General features: G+C 33.1%; 1 protein-coding gene across 7 annotated transcripts in view; it reads left to right on the top strand.

The window, feature by feature from the left end:
• Positions 1–23,474, top strand: part of Kiaa0825 (KIAA0825 ortholog) — a 369,653-nt gene that overhangs the window by 107,862 nt on the left and 238,317 nt on the right. For all 7 annotated transcript variants that reach the window (XM_071612406.1, XM_071612405.1, XM_071612410.1 and 4 more), the window contains 3 exons: positions 3,356–3,546; positions 6,172–6,354; positions 15,423–15,533. In XM_071612406.1, the coding sequence (XP_071468507.1) occupies positions 3,356–3,546; positions 6,172–6,354; positions 15,423–15,533 (485 nt within the window). The remainder of the gene's footprint in view (positions 1–3,355; positions 3,547–6,171; positions 6,355–15,422; positions 15,534–23,474) is intronic.

Below are 23,474 nucleotides of genomic sequence, written 5' to 3' on the forward strand. Positions count from 1 at the left end.
TGTCACCTCCCTGGCACTGCAGGTTCCTGTGGCTCCATTTATGCCTGAGTTACCATCATAAATGTTGCTACAATTCAGAGGAACAGCTAATAAGAAGCTCTATTAAAGGACTTTTCACTTTTTCTAAGGCCATTTTATCTCTTCTTTAGAGGCCCTTCCCAGATAGTTTTTCTCTTTGCAAGAGCATCCATATAGGGTTTTCCAAGCCTGACATACTTCAAAAAGTAGTGGGAGCAGTGAGCAGAATGAGGGAAAAAAGTGGTATGGTACAGCTGGTAGCCTGAGATAAGAATGAATGTATTGGTCTTCCCCTCTCCTGGCAGCTCACAGCCTCCTTATTTGCCTTGAGGTAAACAGAGAGGTTGAAAATGAATCCATCTCATGTTTCAAACTATTTCAACATGTCAGGATACTAATGACAATTTTATATGATATTTGGAGAAGAACAGTTATCATCTCAGTATATGTTCAATACAGGGGTATTTGTTTTCTCTTATACAAATTGGAACTAGAATAGTCGTACAGTGTAAATAATAAGTGGATGCATTGACAAGCTGTTATTGAAGTTACCAAGTATTTAAAAAAAAAAAAAGAAACAACCAAATTACCATGTAAAACACTGCTCTTAGGTCTTATGACAAGGCGTTAGCCTCAAAGACAGAAGTAATGAGATAGTTACCCTGTGATTACATGGTACTGTAGCTTCCATATACTTACATGGTCAGTAGTTACAATTTAATTGCAGAGTTAGTGGTTGTTATTTTTTTCTCAGAAAAATAAAGTGATACCACTTGTCTATTTACCAAAGCTAAGATCCTTCTAAAAATAGCACAAATTTAAACTGTTTTGACAAGTGGTGTACCTGACATGGTTTTATCTCGCTGGCTGCACCCCTTTCTCCTCCTCTCCCTGTTACTCCAGCTGATTTGTGAAAAAGAACTAGCTTGTTTTGGGCAGGCCTGTGTTGAGAGGAAAGGAGATGGAGTGGCCTGGCTGCAGGCGAAGGATAGGATAGAAATCTTGGAAGAACTTATCACCATGTGCAGAATGTAGTAGAGAAATAGTAAAAGATACGGAGCAATATTCACTCATGTTTTGTGATAACAAGTGAGCACTAGATCTGTTATTTCCATTTTCTAAACTGTCAGGTTGTAAAATTCAAAGAGTTAGATATCTCTCTGATGAGGTGCTGGTCAGATGGCACAGTGGGTGTTCAGATTACATGTTCAAAATTAAGCTTTTAGTAGAGTTGACGTCTGCTCAATTTCAGAAACTTGTGTTTTCCAATAGTCAAAGAATAAAGAATTGTCTGTTCAAACATAATATTGCATGGCTTCTATAATAAAGCCCAGCTGCTTGTTTCCTGATATATAATCTAAATAAAAGCCCACATCTGTTTACATTATAGTGGGTCTGCAAAAATAACAGATGTTTACTAGCAGAATACTTTTGAAATGACAACAAATGGGGAAACAGGTCAGAAAAAATAAATGAATCACATTTAGTTTAATTGAAGTTGTATGCATTTTAAAAATAATTGTTGAAACAAAGACCAGTTTGAATATTTTTAAGTAAACATTAAATTTTGAAAAGTATTAAAAATGAGCAAGTACTTCTTCACTTTACAAGAAGATATCTGTGTGCCCAAGTTATCTTTATTTTCCCATTTATTGCTAAAAGGAAGGCATTAAGGAAATTGGTTTTTCATATTCTTAAAATTATGAAAAATACTGTTGATCACATTTTAATCAGTCATTCATTGCCAAAGGGAAAGTTAGTATAATTGTTCATGCTAGTCACTACATCAGCTGGGCTTAGTTTTGTTTTCATTTATGTGCAACACAAAAAAGTTTAAAGGAATCAAGTTTTAACTCCTTATTTTAAAAAGAATTCTTTATTATAGGACATATCACAAATAAAACATATGAAACTGTTAATTTTGCTGCCTCAATATTAATTATATACATATGTGTTTTTTTTTCTTAAGCAGTTTAGATGTATGTCTCATTAGGAAGTCAGAACCAGTAGTCTAAATCCCCTTTGGTTTGAACTTGACTCTTGACAGTTTGATGCCCAAGTTACCTTTCTAAGGAAAAACAATTCTATTTATTTATAAAAGCCATTTAAAATTCAATATATAATAACTATAAATTATTATTCACAATGACTGCAGAAGATTTTAATAACCAAAGAGACTACCGGAAGAAGAGTCTAATAATACTTAAAGACGTATCTGCTTAGGAAACCATCAATTTTTGGTATAAGAGAACAACAGCTATTTTTAGATGACTTTTTTGTTGTTGTTTTTAAATATACTGGGCAAAGCACAAATTTTATGGCAAAGAAAATTACTTAAAGCTAAAATAGGAAATTTTACCAGTTTTAAGTTTTGATATATTAACATAATAAGGATAATGTTTGAAGAATGCTTTCTACTCTTTCTTATTTCAAATAATCTTTTGATCTGATTTGAAGAAAATGAGGTCAACAACTACAAACCTCCCCCAGAGCATGATACCTAATTAATACTTGCAAATCACTTGAGGCTACCTTCTCCTTTCTGCTTGTTCCTTTTTGCCTAGGCCACTGTTGGGTCTCCCTCAGCACTCAGGGAAAAGTAAGTGCACAAAGGAAATCTGTAGAGGGATAGAAAAGAATGAGAATCTGGTCCCTTGGAAGTATAAAATGCCATAAAAATGCTAAGAAATGGTGAAACTATGTATCTAGGATTTTCAAAATCTTATAAAATTAGACCTCTGTGGTATCCGTTGCTAGTATAGTACTATTATTAAAATGCCATAGGTGAAATAGCCCAATGTAATAATCTTTAGTAGTTATACATCCCACTTTGTTTCATGAATATTGATAAGATTATAGTGTGCACATTTATTTTATTCCTGTCATTTCTTACAATATGAAATCTGATTTATAAAATTAACTCAATGATGCCAATAGTTTCAGAAAAATACCTTCATTGACAATTTAAATAGATTTCAATTTTAGAAGAATCAGTCTATTATCTTAAACTACCTAGCATAACTTGTTTAGCAACTACAAAAACTGTTTCAAAGTAAATTTTAAACCCTAGGCCGGGAGTAAGTAAATCAAGGATATGCTAGGTTAAATGCTTATGGTCTGGATTTGCACTAGAATATCTGGTCTTGTAATTGAAATAAAACATATGTTCCTTTGTCAATAAGGATGTTTAACATCTAGTCAAAAATCTTTCCTGGTCATCTAGTGTGTCAGTCTCTCCAGCTATTTCCTTTCAGCCTGAACTAATTAGGTTCATAGGAAGCAAACTGACATTTTGGAAGATGTAATTCTATTGTTTAATGTGTGCTGATTTTGCCAGGGGGAAAGATGCTCCTTCTCACTCCAGATGTGGCATTATTTCTGCTGGGCTCTTCATCATGATCTCTGGACCATTCTGCCCCCTAAGATAGCCCAGGAAATTCTGGCAGAAGTGCTAGAGAAATCATTGAGTCTGCTAGCCTCCAGATATGCTCGGGCCCATCCCAGTTATAAGAGAACTCCACAGATAAGGTAATTGAAGTTCTGAAAACTACTGCTTTCCAAGAAAACTTTTGAGTCAGTGTAATGCAGAATATATTTCTGAATCTCATGACACACACAACACCTTGTATATTTAACATGTTCCTAACATCTGAAAGGAAATTGTTTTCAGTTCTTCTGGGGTATTTAAGTGGAAATGTGGAACTCAAATAGAAGTAACTTTGCTCTTATTTCCTCTTAAACTTGCCTATAAAACCCATTTGTTTCTAAGAAATTATTCAAGATGTCTTGTAATCTAGGACATATATAGGTATGTATATGTATACATACATATATTTATGTATACACACACACACACACGCACACACATACACACAAAAGTTAATAAAATAGATAAAAAAGCAGCCAAGCTGTGATGGAGCAGTTAATTTGACTTTGAGCTTCTAGGCAATCAAGAGATTTTAGTGGTGGTCTTTTTTAAACCTTTATATATAGAAGTTTGTCTTCATTATCTGCATTGTCTAGTAATTTTTCTTCTTAATATATTTCAATTCCCTCATTCCTCTTTTCCTTTATTTTTTCTTTTCTCTTCACTATGTATTATTAAAAGCCAGTTCAAGAAAATATAGAATCCCAGAAAATGAGGAGCACCAGTCACCAGGCTTTAAATTGAAGACTGAAATACAGCACAATTCTTTGAGTTATCTAGGCAATGAATATTATACAAATGGCCTTATGTAACAACAATGATTTACATGAACAGAGACTTTTATTTTATAAATACTTTGTCTAAGACCTGTTGTTTACATAGAATTTTTTTCCAGGAATATTTTAGAAGAAACCTATATACATCAGAAGCTTTTATTTATTTATTTATTTTGGCAGGAGAATTATTTCTGATCATGTTATTGTAAAGTATATGGCAATCTTAAGGGCATTTAGGTCCTGCTACAGTGTTTCATAAACACTGTATTTTGAACAGGCTGTTTTGAATTATAGGCCAAGTGTTTAAAAAATTGAACTCTGAATAGTTGGTAAATTCCTTTTGAGAGCAAAGTATTCCTTCATTCTTTTTCTTTTTTAGTATGAAGCACATTTGACTATGAGGTGGCAAGTCATTATGAGATATTTGTAAAATGAGATTTACTGTTAGCTCATCAAACAGGTAGTATATTTAATTAATTAACTGTACCATAGAGAATTTGGTTTTTATTTTCTGGATGGTTGAATAAAATGCTATGTAAAGCTAGACTTATTGTTTCTAGTTTTGATAAGTAAAAAATTTATTTTTATTTGAATGGTTAATCCTAAACCATCATTATTATGGAAATCAGATTATGTGATGTACATGTGTATCATGTATTAGTGACTTAATTTAGCATTTAGGGAAAGTTAATATCAACTACAATTACACCTTCTTAAAAGTTATTATTGATGTGTTTAGTATTCCAATAGTGTACGTATGTCATATAACCAAAATCATGTGTATTAACATAGAAAATTGATTATATATAATACACTTTTGGCCTAAGTATAATTTTTAAAAATCTGTAAACATATTTTTGTTATCCTTTAAAAAATTTCCATTTTGTATTGCTTCAACTCTTAATTTAAAAGCAAAAAAAGTATATTAGCTGAGGTCTGTTCAACTTAGTCATATACTTTAAAAATAAATGCCTTTAAATGTTTGTCTGCATTTCTACTAAAACACCAGAAAGGGGAGGAAGGGATGGTAAGAGGACAATTAAGAGACATGGCATGCAATAGGACAGGAGGAATAACTTCTAAAGGTCTCTGGCACATTGTGATAACCATGGTTGACTACTATAACAATTAATTGACTATTTCAAAATAGCTAGGAAGATTTTGAATGCTTCTGAAAACAAAGAAATGATATATGTCTTAAGGTGATAGATATGCCAATTACCCTGATCTGATTATTGCACGTTGTATTCATGTGTTGAAATGTCACACTGTACACCATAAATATGTGTAATTATTCTGTCAATTAAAATAAATACATTAAACATTTTTTAAATTTAAAAACTTTGGGAATATGGAAACAAATAAATAGTTTTATAAATAAAATAAATGATAGAGCACATTTTCCACAAATTTATTAACACTAGAAATTTCTGAAAGGATGAGCATCTTCATTTGTGTTTCTGTTGTTATTTCTTCTTATCTCGCACTTGCTGGGAGTACATGTTACTCCACATATTATAGCCTTTTGACAGCTTAGACATGGATGGAGAGAATTGTTCTGCTATCAAATTTTCACCTACTATGTATGTATGGATAATAGCAAGTTTTTCTTTTCAGCTAGCTTCTCTTTTGCTCAGTGTAATTTAAAGGACAGTCTCTTGAGCTTCTGGAATAAAATCTTGATAATGCAAAGCAAATGTTTTATGAAAAGCATTCCTAGAATACTATTATAGACCTTAACTATCCCTAACATGATGGTATTATGGGACGTATAACACCAGAAACTCAAAAAAAGTATCTTTGATGCTTTTTGTTTTTGATCTGAAGCTCTGACATCTAACCAAAACTTTTTATTCTTACATATGCTTAGTACTAGAAATATGAAGGAAAGTATATATACCAAGCCAAAAGTTTATTTTAGTATGATTTTCCTCTTTTTCTTTCCAATAGACTTGATGTGACAACAATTTTAATCTGCACTGAGAACATGTTATGGTCGATTTGTACATCTGTACAAAACCTTGTGAATCCTCATGAGTCTAAAGATGATAAAATTTTTAAAATTCATACCCATTGTAATAATCTGTTTACAACATTAGCCATTTTGACTTCACCATTAACAGAGTTATTTAGGTAAGTATCAAATATATTTTATTTTTTAATTATGATTATATATAAAATAATGTATTTAACAAAGCTATTTTCATAGCACTTATTGAATTATGTTAAGTAGCAAGTAGAAATTTTCTGAAGTACATTTTTGATATTGTGTATTGGGCCATTCTATAAAACTAATACCAACCAACAAGGGTTTCTTGATTCTCAAACTAATTTAATCTCCCAATATGTATTATATCTGTCTTCATTTATTGGTCAATCTCATTCAGTTGATAAGTTTCCAATGTAGTTGGAGCATTTTAAGCTTTACTTTTTGACTTATTTTAATGGGTCGATTATTTAGTCATTACTTGATATTCTGTGAAAAAGAAAATCATATCTAGTTGTTTTTGGCTCACCTTAACAATATGTTATAGTTTGGAGCTGAGGCTCAGCTGTAGCATACTTGCCTGGCATGTGTGAGGCACTGAGTTTGATTCTCAGTACCACATATAAGTAAATAAAAAAATAAAGGTCTATCAACATATAAAAAATGTTTTAATTTTACATAATTTGCTCTAATAAAAAATAAATTTTAGAAAATTGTTCTAAAATATGCCCAATTCTGAAAGAGACCTAAAGGTTGCATACTTTCAATAAATCTACTATAGAAGTGCTTTTTTCTTCCCTCTAGTACTGGGGATTGAACCCAGGGATACTCTACCACTGAGCCACATCCCAAGCCACATTTTTGCTTTATTATGAGATAAGATCTCATTAAGTTACCCAGGCTGGACTCAAGCCTCAGCCTCCTACCTCAGCCACCCATGTAGTTTGATTACAGATGTGCACTTCTATATCTGGCTAGATTTGTACTTTTAATATTAGGCTTTAGTGTCTTAAATGATAATGGCAAGTGGAAATAGAAATGAGTAATTAAATGGAAAAAACATTTAAATATTTTACTTAGCTAAACAAGATTTAGAGAAAACTTTCGAACTACTTTTAACTTCTAGTTAATTTGATTCAAGTTTGTAATATTATAGAAGAGGTTTGAGTAGATTTTACAATTAAAACATTAATATTTTATTTAATTCCTCTTCCAAAATTGTCACTTTTATAATAAAAGACTAAATAATTGTACGTTACCAGTTAGATAGTAAAAATTTTATATAATATTTCTATTTCTTAGGCTAAACAAGGTAAAGTGTTCCTTCCTATAACATTCTGGCAAGAGTGACATACAAATCTTTATTTTCAATAAATTTTAGACTTTAGTGTCAGATATTCTAAGAGTAATTAACAACTTTGATTGCAATTTTCCTATAATTTTCACCTACTCTTTCACTGTCGACAAAGCCATTGTGTACAGGTTGTTTCTTCTAGGCAATCCAGGTGGAGAACTAACTTTAAAAATGGATAATTCTTTCAGAAACGGGAAGAAACAGTGAGATAAATCTCCATAAGGTTGAGATTATATACATAATGCTTCATAATCATAAAAAGCTTAAGTCTGAGGCCCATAGTAAATCCTGGCAAACTAAACTGATTTACCATAGATGAAAAAATTGCTGTGCTCTCGGTTCAATGGGTCATTTCATCTAAGAGGAAGGCCCTGTGAAAATCAGGAACAAAGTTGACAAATTTCATGGATTTGTCATGGTGAGCAATATTGAATTTCATGCTTTGTCACAGATGAATTGAAAAATTTTAACCCCCAATGCATTTGTAAAACAAATAAATTATTATCAAAGATTGCATACTTTAATAATAATAATAATATAATATGTACACTCATTATTGTTAACCTAAGACCTTTTGATACATTTTCTAACAACTATGCAAGTACTCAAATCTCTGATTTGTGCATCAGATACTACACTGTAATCTCATTCAGCAAATTTAAATTGCTAATTTCAATCAGGATTACATTTATAACATTTTATATCAACCATTGCCTCTGGATTTTTCTAATGTGAAACATAGAAAGCTATATTGCTTTCAAAAATCTAGATACACTTTAATTCCTTTTAAATATTCGTTTATTCCAAAAAATCCTTTCATATGAATTTAAATTGTTTTTCTAGAATATTCTAATCTTTGAGATATATTTTGCTTTTTGTTGACAGAGGAAATCTGTCAACAAACTGCATTCAGAAGCATCCTCCCATGCATATCCACATAGCCAGTTAGTGGTTTCCTTGCTGCACTTGCTTGCATAGACTGTTAGTTTTAGCTTGTATATAGCAAGTTAAATATTAATTCCTAGAGGGATTTGGGGGTGTGACTCAGTGGTATATCCAAGGTCATGAGTTCAATTTCCAGCACTCACACCCCAAATTAATTCCTAAAGTTCTAGGTAAATGCAATTTGATTTCAATTCAATCGTGTTGCCTCTATGATTAAGCACAAGGGATATAAGAGTAAGAAAGATGTAATATCTCTCCTTAGTAATTTAGCAAAGTCTGATAAAATTTTTAATGTTAAAATTAAATAAATTTTTATATTTCTGAAATATTTTGATGTATCATATTAGAAATCCTGAAAGTTGTTTATTCCAACATTAAATAACACAGAAGAGTAAGATTCCAGTAAAAGTCCCAAACTACCAGTCAAAGGCTCAGCTCGTCAGAAGTAGGTTAGGATATTGCTCAATTAGCCAAGGAATAGTAGACTCATCTTGTCTTAGCCGTGGAAGCACTTAAAAGATTTTACATCAATGAATTCCAAGGTATTTCAATGCCATGTCCATAACTCAATTTCAAATTAATATTAGGTCTTTTGAGATTATGGTCTTAAACTTTGTTTTGTTACATTTTGCTTTGCAACTAATTCACTGTCCCTCAAAAACCAAAATATTTTAGGCTAAAACTTTGTTTTTCATATCTCAAGAATGACCAATATCATTTGGAAAACAGGAAGTTCCTCAACTGTGAAGCATGAAGTATGATTATGTAAAATGTTGAGCACATCATCTTATGACCCAGCAATGGAAATGTGTCTTCACAAAGATTCATAGAAGCATTTTTCATGATAGCACAAAGTAGAAGCAAACCAAATACCCATGAACTGGTAAATGGATAAAGAAAATGTGGCATATGCATTCAGTGCAATATTATTCAGCAATAAAAAAGCAGGATTATTAATATGTGCTTTACTAGGAATGAACCTTAAAAACATTACGCTATGTGAAAAAAGCCTGACACAAGAGAACCCTTACTGTTTGGGTACGTTTATTAGAAAAATTCAGAAGAGGCATATCCATAGAGAAAGAAAACAGATCACTGGTTGCTAGGAGCTGAGGGAAAAGGAAAATGGAGAGTGACTGCTAATGAGCATAAAGCTTCTTTTAGGGATAAGGAAAAAAAATTAAAATTAGATAGTGATGTAGTTATGCAGCTGTGATTACAGTAGGGACCATTTAATTGTATACTTTAAATATATTAATTTTTAGGCATGTGAATTATATGTCTTAATAAAGCAGTTAAAATTTATATAGATTTAATGGAAATAAAATTTTTAAAATGTTAAAAATAGTCTGTCAGAAAGCAAAATAATCCATTAAATGATATTTCTTTCCATTTTTGTTTAGAAGGAGGAAAGTCCTTTTATTTGCCTCCCTTTAAATATTATTTTTAAGCAGAAATAACTTTTTTAAAAAAAACACATAAAATCAAAAAGCTTTATATGTGGTCCTAATATGTAAAACACTGAGAAAGGACCAGTCTTTAATTTTGGAGTTGATTTGCACCTTAGCCTTTTACTGGTTGGTTCCTGCTGTACCCTGAGGTCCAGTCTTATTTTCTCTCCACCATTGTCCTGTTCTCCCCCTTCCCCAGTGGCTGTGTGCTCTTCATAGATGGCCCCTCAAATTCATCTTCCATTCCACTAAGCATGTTCTGGCAATACCTTCCATTTATTCTTTCTTTTTTCTTCCCTACCACATATTTACTGTGGCTCAACAATAGACCAAGCAGCACTGTGCCATTGTCTAATTTAAAAATCATCATTTTCTAACCTCAGAGAGTGATTTTTGTTATGAAAAATTCAAGCTAGGGATCATGAGAAATGTAGGGAACCATAATTTACTCCAATCTTACCAGATATCTCTCAGTGACATTTAAGCAACAAATTTATGGCCCCTGGGGTAGCACTTTTTGTTTGTTTTTTGTTTTTAAAGCAAAGAAGTGACTTAGGATTCTGTTTAAATCTTAAAGTAGATTGAATTTGATTATTTCTACATATTCATAATGGCTTTTTATTTTAGGGCTATCAAAAAGACTTACATATCCTCAATTTTTGGTGCTTTCTCCTACCAATTCTCCTTCTAAGGTTGTAGTCTTCTCTTGGTATTTTTTCTTATCACCCAGTAACTTTGATATGCACAGATGAAACAAGAAACCCACCCCTCACACCTCTACCGCCCCTAGAGCTTATATCCTTGGCCTACTTAATTCCTTCATGGGGGCTTATTCCATTAACCTCATAGGAGAACCAATTCTCTTGGGAGGGCAGCCAAGAGTGGCACAAGAAAGGCATAAACCCCAGCTAACTCTTTTTAGCTTTTAGTTGTTCTCACTTTTGATATGCCTTGGATTTATTTCATCCCAGCAGCTGGCTACATAAGCTCAAGAAGCTAATCAGTTTTGTTAAGGGAAAAGTAGCATACATCAGAAACAACAACAACAACAAAAGGAATCTAAAATAGAAAGTGAGGCAGCACTATGGTATGGTCAGCCAGAGGCAGGTGGTGTTAATGAGAGGGAAAGTGTATGGCTCACTAATGTTGGAGAAAGGACAAAGGCAAGAAATTTCCCAAATTCACTTTTTTTCCCCCTAAGCAAGATCTATTTTACAGCCTGATTTAGGAATGAGAAGAAATGTATTTTGCTTCAACCTATAGACAATTACTTATTTTTAAAGTATTTAAATTTGCTATATCAAAATTCCTTTATGTGCTTGTGGAAAATATAATGCTATGGCTCATATAATTGTTATTTTTTGCTATGAATTATTCAGAGCATCCTCTCTTTTAACTGTATACCAAAACATCATTAGAGGTTATCTAATAGCTAGCTCATATTTCATTCCCCCATTGAGGCTTCTGGGCCAATTTTCACCCTGTTATACTCTCCAGAATAATGAAACTAATTTGGGATCTTGCTGTGGAATTAAATGCTCATACAGATCCCTCCCCCTCTGAGACCATAAACATCTGCCATAATATCTCTTATAGCCAAATAACCTTACTATTACCAGTATGACTGAGCAACTCTCAGTGGAGTAAAGAGTTTAGGTTCTGGTTCTGGCAGAAATGTCCTTGTAAAAGTCTTAGAAATTTTGGCACCAATTAACCATTCCATTATTATTAGATCCTACATTATTTTTTCTAGTCTTCAGTATAAAACTGTAACTAGGCAACCATTTAGTCTATTAGAAATTCCATGTCAGTTTTCAGATAGTCATAAAACCTTCTTAAGAACTACTTACAACTGTTATACTGAGCCCTTGTCCTATATCAGGCACTTGGCTAAATCTTTCATATGCATTATCTCACCAACTCCTCACACTGACCCAATCCCTCTTTTGCAAATAAGAAAACTGAAACTAAATAAATTGCTGAACACCATATCTCCAATAAAAAGCATACCCAAGATGCAAACTGAGGCTGTCTGGCTCCATTGCTCCTATATGTACCCATACACTATCTACAAATAACCTTCAGTGTCCCTATCCTTGGGGTATGGAGCAGATGAAAAATAACAACAACAAAACAATAATAATGATAAATGTTAAAGGATTAGAAGTACAGTCCGAGGGAGAAACAAAGCACAGGAGGTGAAGAGAAGGGATATGTTTTAGACACAGTGGTCAGAGGAGACTTAAGAGAAGGTTCTGAGGTGGAGCAATCTGTGGAGCTAGCTGACTACGACACAGAGAGCATTCTAGATAAGGTATTCTGGGAGAAATGTCCACATAATCGGAAAAATAGGTATTTATGCAAAGGGCTCAAAGAAGTAGGCGTAGGCTATGATACTAAGTGTCTTTGTTCATCTCCTTCTGTCCTTTCTGCTATGCTCATTCATCATTCATCTCTTGACCCATCTGTTACCCTCAGTCTTTCACATCTTTTGAGACTGCATTTCTCTCCAGACCCTTTCTGCATCTCTTCTGCTTCCTCCTAACAGCATTCTCCTCTTCCTAGTGTACCAGCTGTTGCACATCCCTTCCCTGCACCCACACTTAGTGGCCTATCTGGACTCTGATACACTGCTAGAGAATGTCACTCAGCAATCCTTTTGTGCCTACTTACAACCCAACCCCATCCTTTGTTCACTCTCTGGGCAACTCCTTCTTCCATCCTTCTCTCCTTTGGCCAACCCCTGAACTTGCACCATCTTACTGTTTGTTAGCAGATGGCTTCGCCCCTGTACTTCTCTAAGAGAATTCAGACCATCATGAATACAGTTTAGCTCCTCACATCCATTGTTTTTTTTTTTTTTAAATTGTGATAGTGGATATTGAACCTGGGGCATCATACATCCTAGGCAAGAATTGTGCCACAGAGCTACATCTCCATCTCACATTCATTCCTTTTTTAATTTTTAAGATTGCTCACTCCATTCTTCTATCCTTATTCGCCTCCCAACCCCTTGACTGCTTTCTGATCAATGTTGTCTCTTTTCCCAACTATAGAAAATCTTTTCACCTGAGCTCTTGATAACATTTACCTTGTATTCCATGTCCTTAGTCTTTTAAAATGTTTTTTTCCTTGCTTTATCATTATGTTTTGTTCCTAAAACAGTTCACATTGTCTCCACTTTTGTACCTACCATTCACTCAACACACTCAATTTGACTTCTGGCTGTCATCATGCTAAACAAACAGAAGCAAGATCATCTACATGTACCCATTTGCTAAACTGAAGTAGGTTCTTTCTTTGTTTTATGCTCTCTGCAGTTTTTGGCACTATTATCCTTTTTCTTGCTTTCCCTAGCATAATTTTTTCCTGGCTATTTGCTTACTTCTCTGATTGTTCCTTCTTGGTTTCATTTGAGATGTTCTTTTTCTCATCTCACTCTTTAAATGTTGATGTGTTCCAGACATCTGTCTTTGAAAATCTTTCCTATTACATTCTTTCTTTGGTTGAATTCATTCATTCACATGACTTCACCATTATGTGATGACTTCTACATCAAGATATTCAAACTGAATAGCTCTTGTATATGCTAGACCAGTAAATCCAAGTTACTATTGGATGGCTGTCTTTGGGTATATTTCCAGTATATGCAGCCCCCTCAACATATCTCAAATTAGGTAAACTGCCTGTGAGATAATCTAGGCTACTCCCTTTCCCTTAACTTTTACTTTCTATCTTCACTTTCCTGCCATCCCCACCCTATGGTCATTAGGAGATGGATATTGTTCATTCTATTAAGTTAACTTTACATATATATATATATGTATATATATATATATATATATACATATATACCTATATATATATATATATGTATATATATACATATGTATATATATATATATATATACCTATTACTTACTATGCCCTCTGTCTCTTACTTGATCTAAGCTGTTTTTCTCTTCTGATTAGTCTAGTGCAGTATTATCTTGATCCCCTCCAATTCACTGTTCTCACTACTATGGAATTGATTTTTTTAAGAAGTGAAACTGCTGGCATCACTCCCCCATTATAAACTCTTCAATGATTCCTACATGCTGGTATAACATCCAGACTCTTGGAAAACCATATCCTGGCACCTTACCTAGCTTCTGATTACCTCTCCAACTCACACAGTGGATTGCTTGGAATATGAACATCACAGCCTGACTTTGAAGCCTATTAAATTTTTTTTCTGATCTGAAATTTATTGGGGGGAAAATGGCTTTCAAGGAGGAGATGATATATTAAATTTCTAAAAAAACTCCCAAGACCACAAGGTGAGAGAAGGATCAAATTGGGAAGATATGAGCATACCAGAAACAAGATGTGGAGTGAAAAGATGTGGATTGGTTTTCAAAATGGAATTCTATTCTGTTTTTATCATTGAGAGTCAAAAAGACACTGTTGCTTCTGTACTATACAGGTAGATGTTACCACTTCACATAATTCCATTTCTAAAATTTTTTCACTCACTACTCCTAACTCTATGGGCAAATATAGTTTATTATTATAAAAATTTTATTAGCCAGGTTATGTACTAAGGATGTTATGTAACAAATTATTTCTTATTATGTCAAGATTTGTACTTGAATTTGAGCTAACCTAGAAAAATGTTGTAGTCACTTCCAAAAAGTGGTTATAGATCAGATATTGTGGCCAAACTATTCCAATTTTTATATCACAGTAATGTAAAATAAGTTATTTTACAGTCTCTCTCTAGATCCTTAAGAATGTGCAAAATTAATTATAAAGTTTCAAATATTGTTTAGTACTTATAAAGATTAAAGAGAGGTACCTACTGTTAAGGTACCTACTGTTAAGCAGTTTTATATTAATGAAGAAAATATGATTAAATATTATAATTTATTAAAAATAAGTTGAAAAGACCCAGTGGGATATAAGACTACAACTCAAGAAAGACATAGGTAGTGTTTGTGTACCTTCATTGCACATTTAATTTAACAAATTTCATAGTGTGTTTTTAAAAAATCTTAAATGATAATTGTTATACCTTTCCCAAATGTAAAAATTGTTAAATTGAGGTTCTTAAAGATCCAAATCTCAGTCATACTTTTCCTGGCTCTCCTGACTTGTCTACCTGATGATTCCTGAATCACCTATTGACAAAATCCCAAGAGGATGAAATGGGTGCCTTGTTCATTCTATTGCAATGCTATTTTGCATAAAAGTCATTTATTATGGGCTGGGGTTGTAGCTCAGTGGTAGAGTACTTGCCTTGCATGCATGAGGCACTGGGTTTGATCCTCAATGCCACATAAAAATAAATAAAATATATCGTGTCCATCTACAACTAATTTTTTTAATCAATTAGTGAATATTAAGGAAAATCAAAAGTTGCTTCATTCATCTTCATAGTTAATGTTTTCTGAATATTTGAATATAACTGCTTGTGTTTCCCTAGGACGTTTCAGCATGGCATGGATGAGTCTGCTTCAGATTCCTTAAAATCACTTTTCAACCAACCATTGCATTGGGTTTCTTGCATATCACATTTCTACCCTTCTTTACTCAGGTAAGAAACTGTAAATGGCATACTATCTATAATTCTATGATTCCCTTTAAAATTTAGTAGAAACTTGGATTCACAGCTATACATATATCTTATAAAACAAATTTATAATTTTTCACAATAGACAAGTATGTAAAGAGTATGATTTTTTAGCTCAAGAATCTAAGGCACATAATAATTCCACTTGCTGCTTTAGTGATAAAATGGAAAACAGTGAATTTTTGAAATTTAGTTCTATTTTAGCTAATTGCCTAGCCATTTAAAAATTCATCCTTCTTGATCTATGATGGGGGGGATTTGACAGTTCTTCAGTTAATTATCAGATATAGACAGGAAAAGTGGATAATCCATGTAACTTAACCCAGAGCCTTAGAAGTGGAGAGAGGAGTAACTTTTATAGTTATGAATAGGGTCTTTCACTATTATTATTTAATTAACAGCATTTAAAAACAAGAAAAATCATTTAAAGTTTGAAATGTTCTTCCAGAGTAATCTGATGACATTTTGTGGCATTATAGAGAATGGCAGTTTGATTCTTTGTGGAATATGTCATTGGAAAATGCCTTTGCTTGGTATCTGAGAATAAAAATATCATGCATAGCTGAAGGAGATGTTGTTAATTTCCATGCATTCTTCATTCATCTTGGAAATACATTATCGATGATTTTACTATCTAAGTTGACTGGCTGTATCTCTGTCTTTTAGGAAATGAGAGTCTCTCCCCCATAAATAGAAAGTATGGAAAGTTCATTCACAAAGGGCTCCATAGACACCACAAGAATACACTGCTTGCTTGTATGTGCCTGTCTTCATATAGCCAATGGAGGATCCAGGATTAGTGAGACATAGACCCTAGTTTCAAGGACCTCAGTGTATTGCTTATACATAAAACTTTGTCAGCATGTCTGATTAATTCCTTGTGATTGATTTCTGGAAATGGAATGCCCTCAATACACTACCAACTCAATACCTTGTCTTCTTGCATGTAAATATACTTTTGTGTCCTTAGGAATTAAATAGCTAACTCCATAGTACTCATTACTGCAAAAATAACAAATTAAAAAAACTGGGTATTTTATAGTATAAATTAAGTAAACAATCTGCATCCTTTTGATGAGTTCCTAAACTTCTAAACATATTTGTTCTCCACATTACCATCACATTTTATCTTTTTTATAGCCTGCTTTTGTCTTATATCTGGAACCAGGGGTATTCTCCCTCTTTGGGAGTAGCTCTCTCTGATTTCCACCTCCAGACCTTGTTAGTTCAGCCAGCTAGAGGCCTGGGAAGGCAGCAGGAAATTAGTTTATTTTTCAAATAGTTGATTATTATATTTAACTTCTTTCTCTTTTTCATAAATAAAGCCAAGTGTAAATGAAACAAGATGTTTCTTTCTGCTTTTACTTAGCAAACAATCTCCACTATTATCCTGACAGAAAGATTAGAACATGGGGATGACTTTTCAGGCCATAGTGAAAACGAAGTTTGATTCAAACTTTCTGGAGAGCAATTTAGTAACATGTATCAAAAACTCTAGAATAATTTTGCCTCTTTATTCAGCAATTTCATTTCTAGGAACCAATTATAATGAATTAACCAGAGAATATTGGCTAAGTTTTATATGTAAATATATCCAATCAAACATTATTTGTAAAATTTAAAAAATTTAAATAAATTTTCTGTAGTATATTGTTGGACAAATGAGTTATAGGGTAGACATAATGACAAAATTAATATATATGTAATAAAAGGGTTGGTTTCGAAAAATAATAACATAGGGAAATCATTGTGATTTATAGTTAAGGAGGAAATCAGATTATAAATATGAAATCATCCAAGTCAACCCAGTTTTTGAAATGGTGTGTAACAAACATGATTTCAAGTGTTTTATGTACTTTATCTGTTTTATCCCTCTGTGACATTTTATAGGATAAGTACTTATGTGCTTTTTTTTTTATGAAAAGAAAGGTTATTTGCAGGTAACAACTTTCTGAAGAGAACAAAGCTGGGTTGTCCAGTCCCTAACTTAGCCCATTCCATTCTAAAGGTCCAGCTCTTGACAAGTGCATCTCCACCTTTCAAAGAGAAGACACTTCAAGGTGATACCAAGAGATGTGCAAGAAAAATCACTCCCCCGCAGAAATAAGATTGTCAGTTACTCACTAAGTCTCTTTTTTACAGTAGAACATTGCACAGCCCTTGACACACTAGTGTTTATCTTAAAGTGGAGTTCCCAAACTTCCTAGATGAGATAATCCTTCTTTTCCAGGGAAGGAGCATTTACTGGAAGTAGGCACAATTGAGAAGGTCTGACCTATGCTAGACTAGCATATATAGGACCTTACAAAAATATATAAAAAACAATATTGAAAGAGCTTATAGTACAGCATCTATAGCTGGCTAATGGCTTGCAAGTAATATTAATTTGCATTTGTATTTTCCAAATTTCTTATAATGAGTACAATATAATTTTATTAAGTTAAAGATAAGTTTTAAAGAAAGTAAAAGGAAAACTCATTTTCTTTGATTGTTCCTTTGTTCACATGGCGTAGGCTACAACCTCTGTATAGATGACTTTACTTTTGCATTTCTAGATCTGTTTCTCCAACTTTATGATTATGTCCAGCTGCCCATATTTCTTGAATGGTCCACTGTACTAATGGAAACCCAGCATGATGTCCTCCACTATTTTTCCTTCCCCTCTTGCCTTGTTCTCCCTCCTTCTCTGTTAAGAGTGTGATTGTTCTTAAATGCTTCTATGATAAAATCTCCTGAGCTTTTTCTTTGCCTAGTCCCAGTCTTCTATCATGTTCACTTGATTCTCCCACCAAAGTTCTCTTAGGACCACTCTTTGGCTCCAGCCTATTTTAATGAACTTAGTCCATTTTACCATTATTTAAAATGTCTAAAATACTGTTTTCATTATGTCCCTTTCCTCCTTAGAATCCTAGAGTAGCTTCTGTTTCACCCACACTTTTTCCTGCCTTCTTTCCTGGCACAATCAACAACTTTTTCTGCTCCTGTTAAGTTGGTCTCCTCACAAATCCTTAAGACTGTTTATTATTCCCTGACCTTTAATTTGTTGTTCATTCTCAACTTTAGACCTTTAGGAATGTAGTTTTCTCTCCTGCGATATCTTTGATTCTTTCCTTGGCCCTTCTGAATTCTTCATGCAAGTCATGATATGAGCACCCCCATCCCTTACACCCATCTGTGTCATACTTTCTGAAAATTATTTTCTGTTAGGTCCATATAATCTGTCTGGAAAGACATGATCCACATGCTTTATGATGTGACAGAACAGTGATATAATCAGAGGAACCTAGGGCAGCAATGAAAGCAATTTCAAAGTAATTTAAATTATTTTATAATTTAATACATAGTTAATAATATATTTAATAATTTTATTGAATTTGTTAGACATGGCATTGGGAATTCCTAGACCATCATCATATGACTTTCAAAATCTGTACTTTTAATCCATTTCTCCTACCTATATCAGCTATCGTTGTATCTCTTTACCCCCAAATTATCTTTTAAAACTCCATTCTTCCCCTTAGCAACTAAAATGAACTGTTCAGGGACATACATGGGTTGGATGATGACAAACTAAAAATACATTAGCTTTATCTTTTTTGAAAAGGGAAAGCTGATAGGAGAGGTGATTGGAATAGCTAATATTATGAAGGATCTTAGTAATTAATTCCTCTATTTGTTAATATCTATTCATTGTTTCAGAAAGGATTTGAGTAAGCTTTCAATAATATTAAATAAATTAGGATAATTAATTAAAAGTAAGTAAGAAGGAAGAAAAAGATAAAGAAAAAGGACATGAAATTAAGGGTTAAAAATGTATAAATATCTATATGGACCATAACTTTGTTTACAAGTTTACTAGTAAAAATATAAAGTATATGGAAAAAACAGAGTTTTTTATGTTCCTCATAATCCTGGAAATAGAATATATAAGACTTGACTTTAGGGAATATAAGTGTATTTTCAAAGCATTATAAAATGCTACATTCATTGTCCCTAGCCGGGGGTATAGACTGACAATGTGAGTTTATTTAGATAGAGTAATCAGTTTCATACTAGATTAAAGTAAGGCATGTTGAGAATATATCAATCTCAAAGTTAATACTATGACACTATTCTGTACTTTCATATAAATATTCAAGCAAGAATACTGTCTTAGTCACTTAGAGTATATTAAATTATAATGCTTTTTATTATTTTTCAAACTTTCATCTTCATGTGATTCTTTAAAGATTTGAAATTTTTTTTAGTTCTTTCTTTGCCAAGTAGGTAATAACTTCACATTGAATCCAAGAAGCATAATCAGTGTGAGTAAACAGTATTCATTTCTTTTATGAGGACAACATGATGTTTTAAATCATGGCCAGTCCAACCATAGATGTTTCTTTCAACTGTTTTGTTGTTGTTGTTTTGTTTCTTTAATGCTTTTACTTAATGTAATCCTGTTTGGAGGTCATATAGCTTTCTCCTTACTGAATATATTAAGGTACCTTTGGCTCTATTAAGTATTAGGTTCACCAAAATGTATTTATTCTTTTCTTTACTAAATGCAATTTACAAAATTTCTCCATGTAAGGCATCATGATGGGTATTAACAGTGAGGGAAGAGACAGATTATGAAGTTTAGGATAAATCCCTTTTCTCAAATTTTACATATTGATGAAGAATACAGCCTTAGTTACATACTTGACAACAGTACACAATTCCATTGTCTGCTTCCTCCATCTTGAGATACTCTCCTGATTTCCTCCTGAAATAGTCTCTCAATTTCCTTCTTCTATTTTTCTTGCTGTTTCTCTTACTCCTTGTAGGTTCCTGTATTTTAATCTTGCCATTAAATATTGACTATCCTTAGTGTTCTATCATATAACCTTTTAAAAGTGGTGTTATCATTCCTATGGCTTCCTGGATTTCCTGCGTGCCCTGTTCTATTCATATCTCTAATTTTAACCTCTACTAAGACTACAGACCTACGGGTGCCACTCATACACAAATACCTTCTGAGATTTACACTTAGAGAGTGAAGTCACCATGACCCAAACTGAACTTAGGTTATTTCCCCTCCAATCTGATTCTCTTCTATTCGTCCCTATCTTAGCTAACAATGTCCATCCAATTGTTCAACCAGAGACTTCAGAGGAAATCTGGACATCTCTTTTCTTCTCCTACATATCCAATGAATTACTAAGTCTCATTAATTTTAACTTCTAATAACTACTATCCATAACATCACTTTTGTCTTAATCCAAACCAGCATCATCTCTCTCTAACTACGGCAATTACCTACTAGCTTTCTTCCCACTGATATGTTGACCTTCATTTCTAGTATTCTCTAAACTGCAGTCAGAAGTTTCTCAAACCCAGATCTAGTTTCATAGCTCCAATTTTATCATTTTATATTTTGCCTTAAAATCCTCTCATGAATTCCCCTGTCTTTAATAAGATCTACATAGATGAGGGTCTTACGTTCCTCTCCAAATGCTTCTTTTATCCACTGCCCTGGAAACTGTTATCCACACTTTAGTATTTTTACATTTTCTTCCCATGCTACTCCTTTCTGCCACAGGATCATTGCACATATTTTTTCCATTTCCTTAAATGTCTTCCTTCTTCATCTAGTTAATGACAACTTCTTTTTGTATCTCAGCTTACATGTTGCTTCTCCAGTGAAGTTGATTCCAGAGACTACTTCACCTCTTTTTGCTACATCTTTTAAGAACATCTTTTGCTTTTCCTTCTTTGAATTTTCATAATTATAATTTTGTATGAGCATGTGCACTATATGTTTATCCCCAACTAAATTTCATAAGAATAGGTACTGTTGTTTGTTTAATGGTTTGTCTTCATGGTTGAGCACATAGAAGTCATCCAGTAAATATTATTAAATGAATGAATGAATGAATGAATCAGATGGGTGTCATGTTAACAAGTATAAACGTTTGATCTGAGTGGTAAAGCTCAGGCATGGGAGGTACAATTTTGATGAGAAAGTGACTGCTAGTATACTAGGGAGAGAACATCTAGAGAGGAGGACAAAGTTTGTCTGCCAACTGGTGCTGACAAGCTACTGCACAGAACTGAAGGAAGAGATGAGAGAGCCTTTACTCTGATGAGGTGCCAAGTGTTATGAAGAGCCAGTGGCCAGGGAAAAGTAACAATAGCTTTCTAACACCAAGGCTCTCAAGTGGCTGTTCCACAAGTGTGGATGAACAGCTAGATCTTACAAGATATTTTCAAGGGGAAAGGCAGTGTCTGTGGACCATCATTAAGAGAAAATTGGCAACTTATTCAGGTACTTCATATACCTAGATATCTGAACATTTATATTTTCTTTTTCTATTGTGAATTAAAGGTATTATATAAATAATAGAAATGGAGTTAGCAATGCAATAATAAAAATAAGTGTTCCCATTGGACAGATGTGACTTACATAGTTGTTAATTTTATGATCTTGCAAAGTGAATTACACTATGTGGGTTTCAGTTTTAGTTTAAATTTTGGTGAGGAAGTTGAAACATAAATGCAATACAATCTTTATTGACCTACTTGCAAGTAGCATGCAATACCGTTGTCTTCTTCCTCCATCTTGAAGCATGTTCTTCTGAGAGGGTCATGAGAATTAAATGAGTTAAAGAGCCTCCGAGGCACTTATCATATAAGTACTTACTAAACAATCCTTCATGACTGCTGGGTTAATAAAGAGTTGTGTGTTTCACAAAGTGGAAGATTTTATCAATTATCTAAGCATGTTGAAAGGACCTACTACAAGTGTGATAAAATGGAAAGAATATTGAGCTGCTTTCTCCCTGGCTCTCTCTGTACTTATCAGAAGTGTGATGCTTGGGAGACCTTTTTTGAATTCCCTATAACAGGATATTATGTGGTGGACAGAGACTGATAATAGTCAACAGCTCCAGAAGATAACCTCTGCTTCTCAAGAGGGAAGGCTGGGTGATCCAGTGCCTTAGTGACTCAGTGCTAGATTGGGACATTGGAGAGAGCCCCAAACTGGAAGCTGAAATGTTTTATTATTTTTAAAATTAAAATTAGATGATATATATTTTTAGAAATAGAATATGCTAACTAGTGTAACATCAAAGTATGGCTCTATGAATTTTAAATACTATCTTTGGGGGATATTTTAGAAAATAGTATCATCCCAAGAAAAAGATTGGTTTGCTAAAAATCAGGAAATCAGCATAAGTCTTCTTGGGTTGAACAACTACCTTTTACATTGTACACCACATAAGTATAGATATAGCCAACATTGAAGAAATGAGAATGTTGACTACATTAGTGACCAAAGCTATTTTAAAAATTAAGGCAAAAAAAAAAAAAAAAACCCTCGTGTGTGTGTGTGTGTGTGTGTGTCTCCTAATATATATACATCCTACCTCATATATATACATATATGTATATGTATATAGATATATTCTACTTAATTTCTACTTATAATAATTAAAGATTATAGAGACTTGGCTGTACTCAATATAGAGATTAAAATATATGCAAATATTTTCAATGCTAAAACTACATATCATTTTCACACTTGTGGTTAAAGTGATAAAGAAAATATTTTGAGTTTTTTCCCTCAACTTTTCTATCAGGTACTAAAATTATCTTCTTAGAAAAAAGATGACAAATTGCTTATTTTTTTTCTTAGAATGATTTTGAAGGATAAGTTATGGGAGATCAAGAGAGTGCCATAATATGAGAAGTTCTCCACTTTTGTTTTTCCCTGTTAAGGCTTTTACCCTCAGTTTCTTTTTTGTTATGCCATTACCTTTGTCCTTTGAGTTATGTAATTTATAGTCTCTGATATAAATTTGTCTTAGTAATCCATGACAAGAATAATCTGGTTGAGATCAGTAACATAGCTCTAATTTGGGAATCGGCTCTGAAATCATA

The sequence above is a fragment of the Marmota flaviventris genome, chromosome 5 (assembly GCF_047511675.1).
Source record: "Marmota flaviventris isolate mMarFla1 chromosome 5, mMarFla1.hap1, whole genome shotgun sequence".
Taxonomy (NCBI): domain Eukaryota; kingdom Metazoa; phylum Chordata; class Mammalia; order Rodentia; family Sciuridae; genus Marmota; species Marmota flaviventris.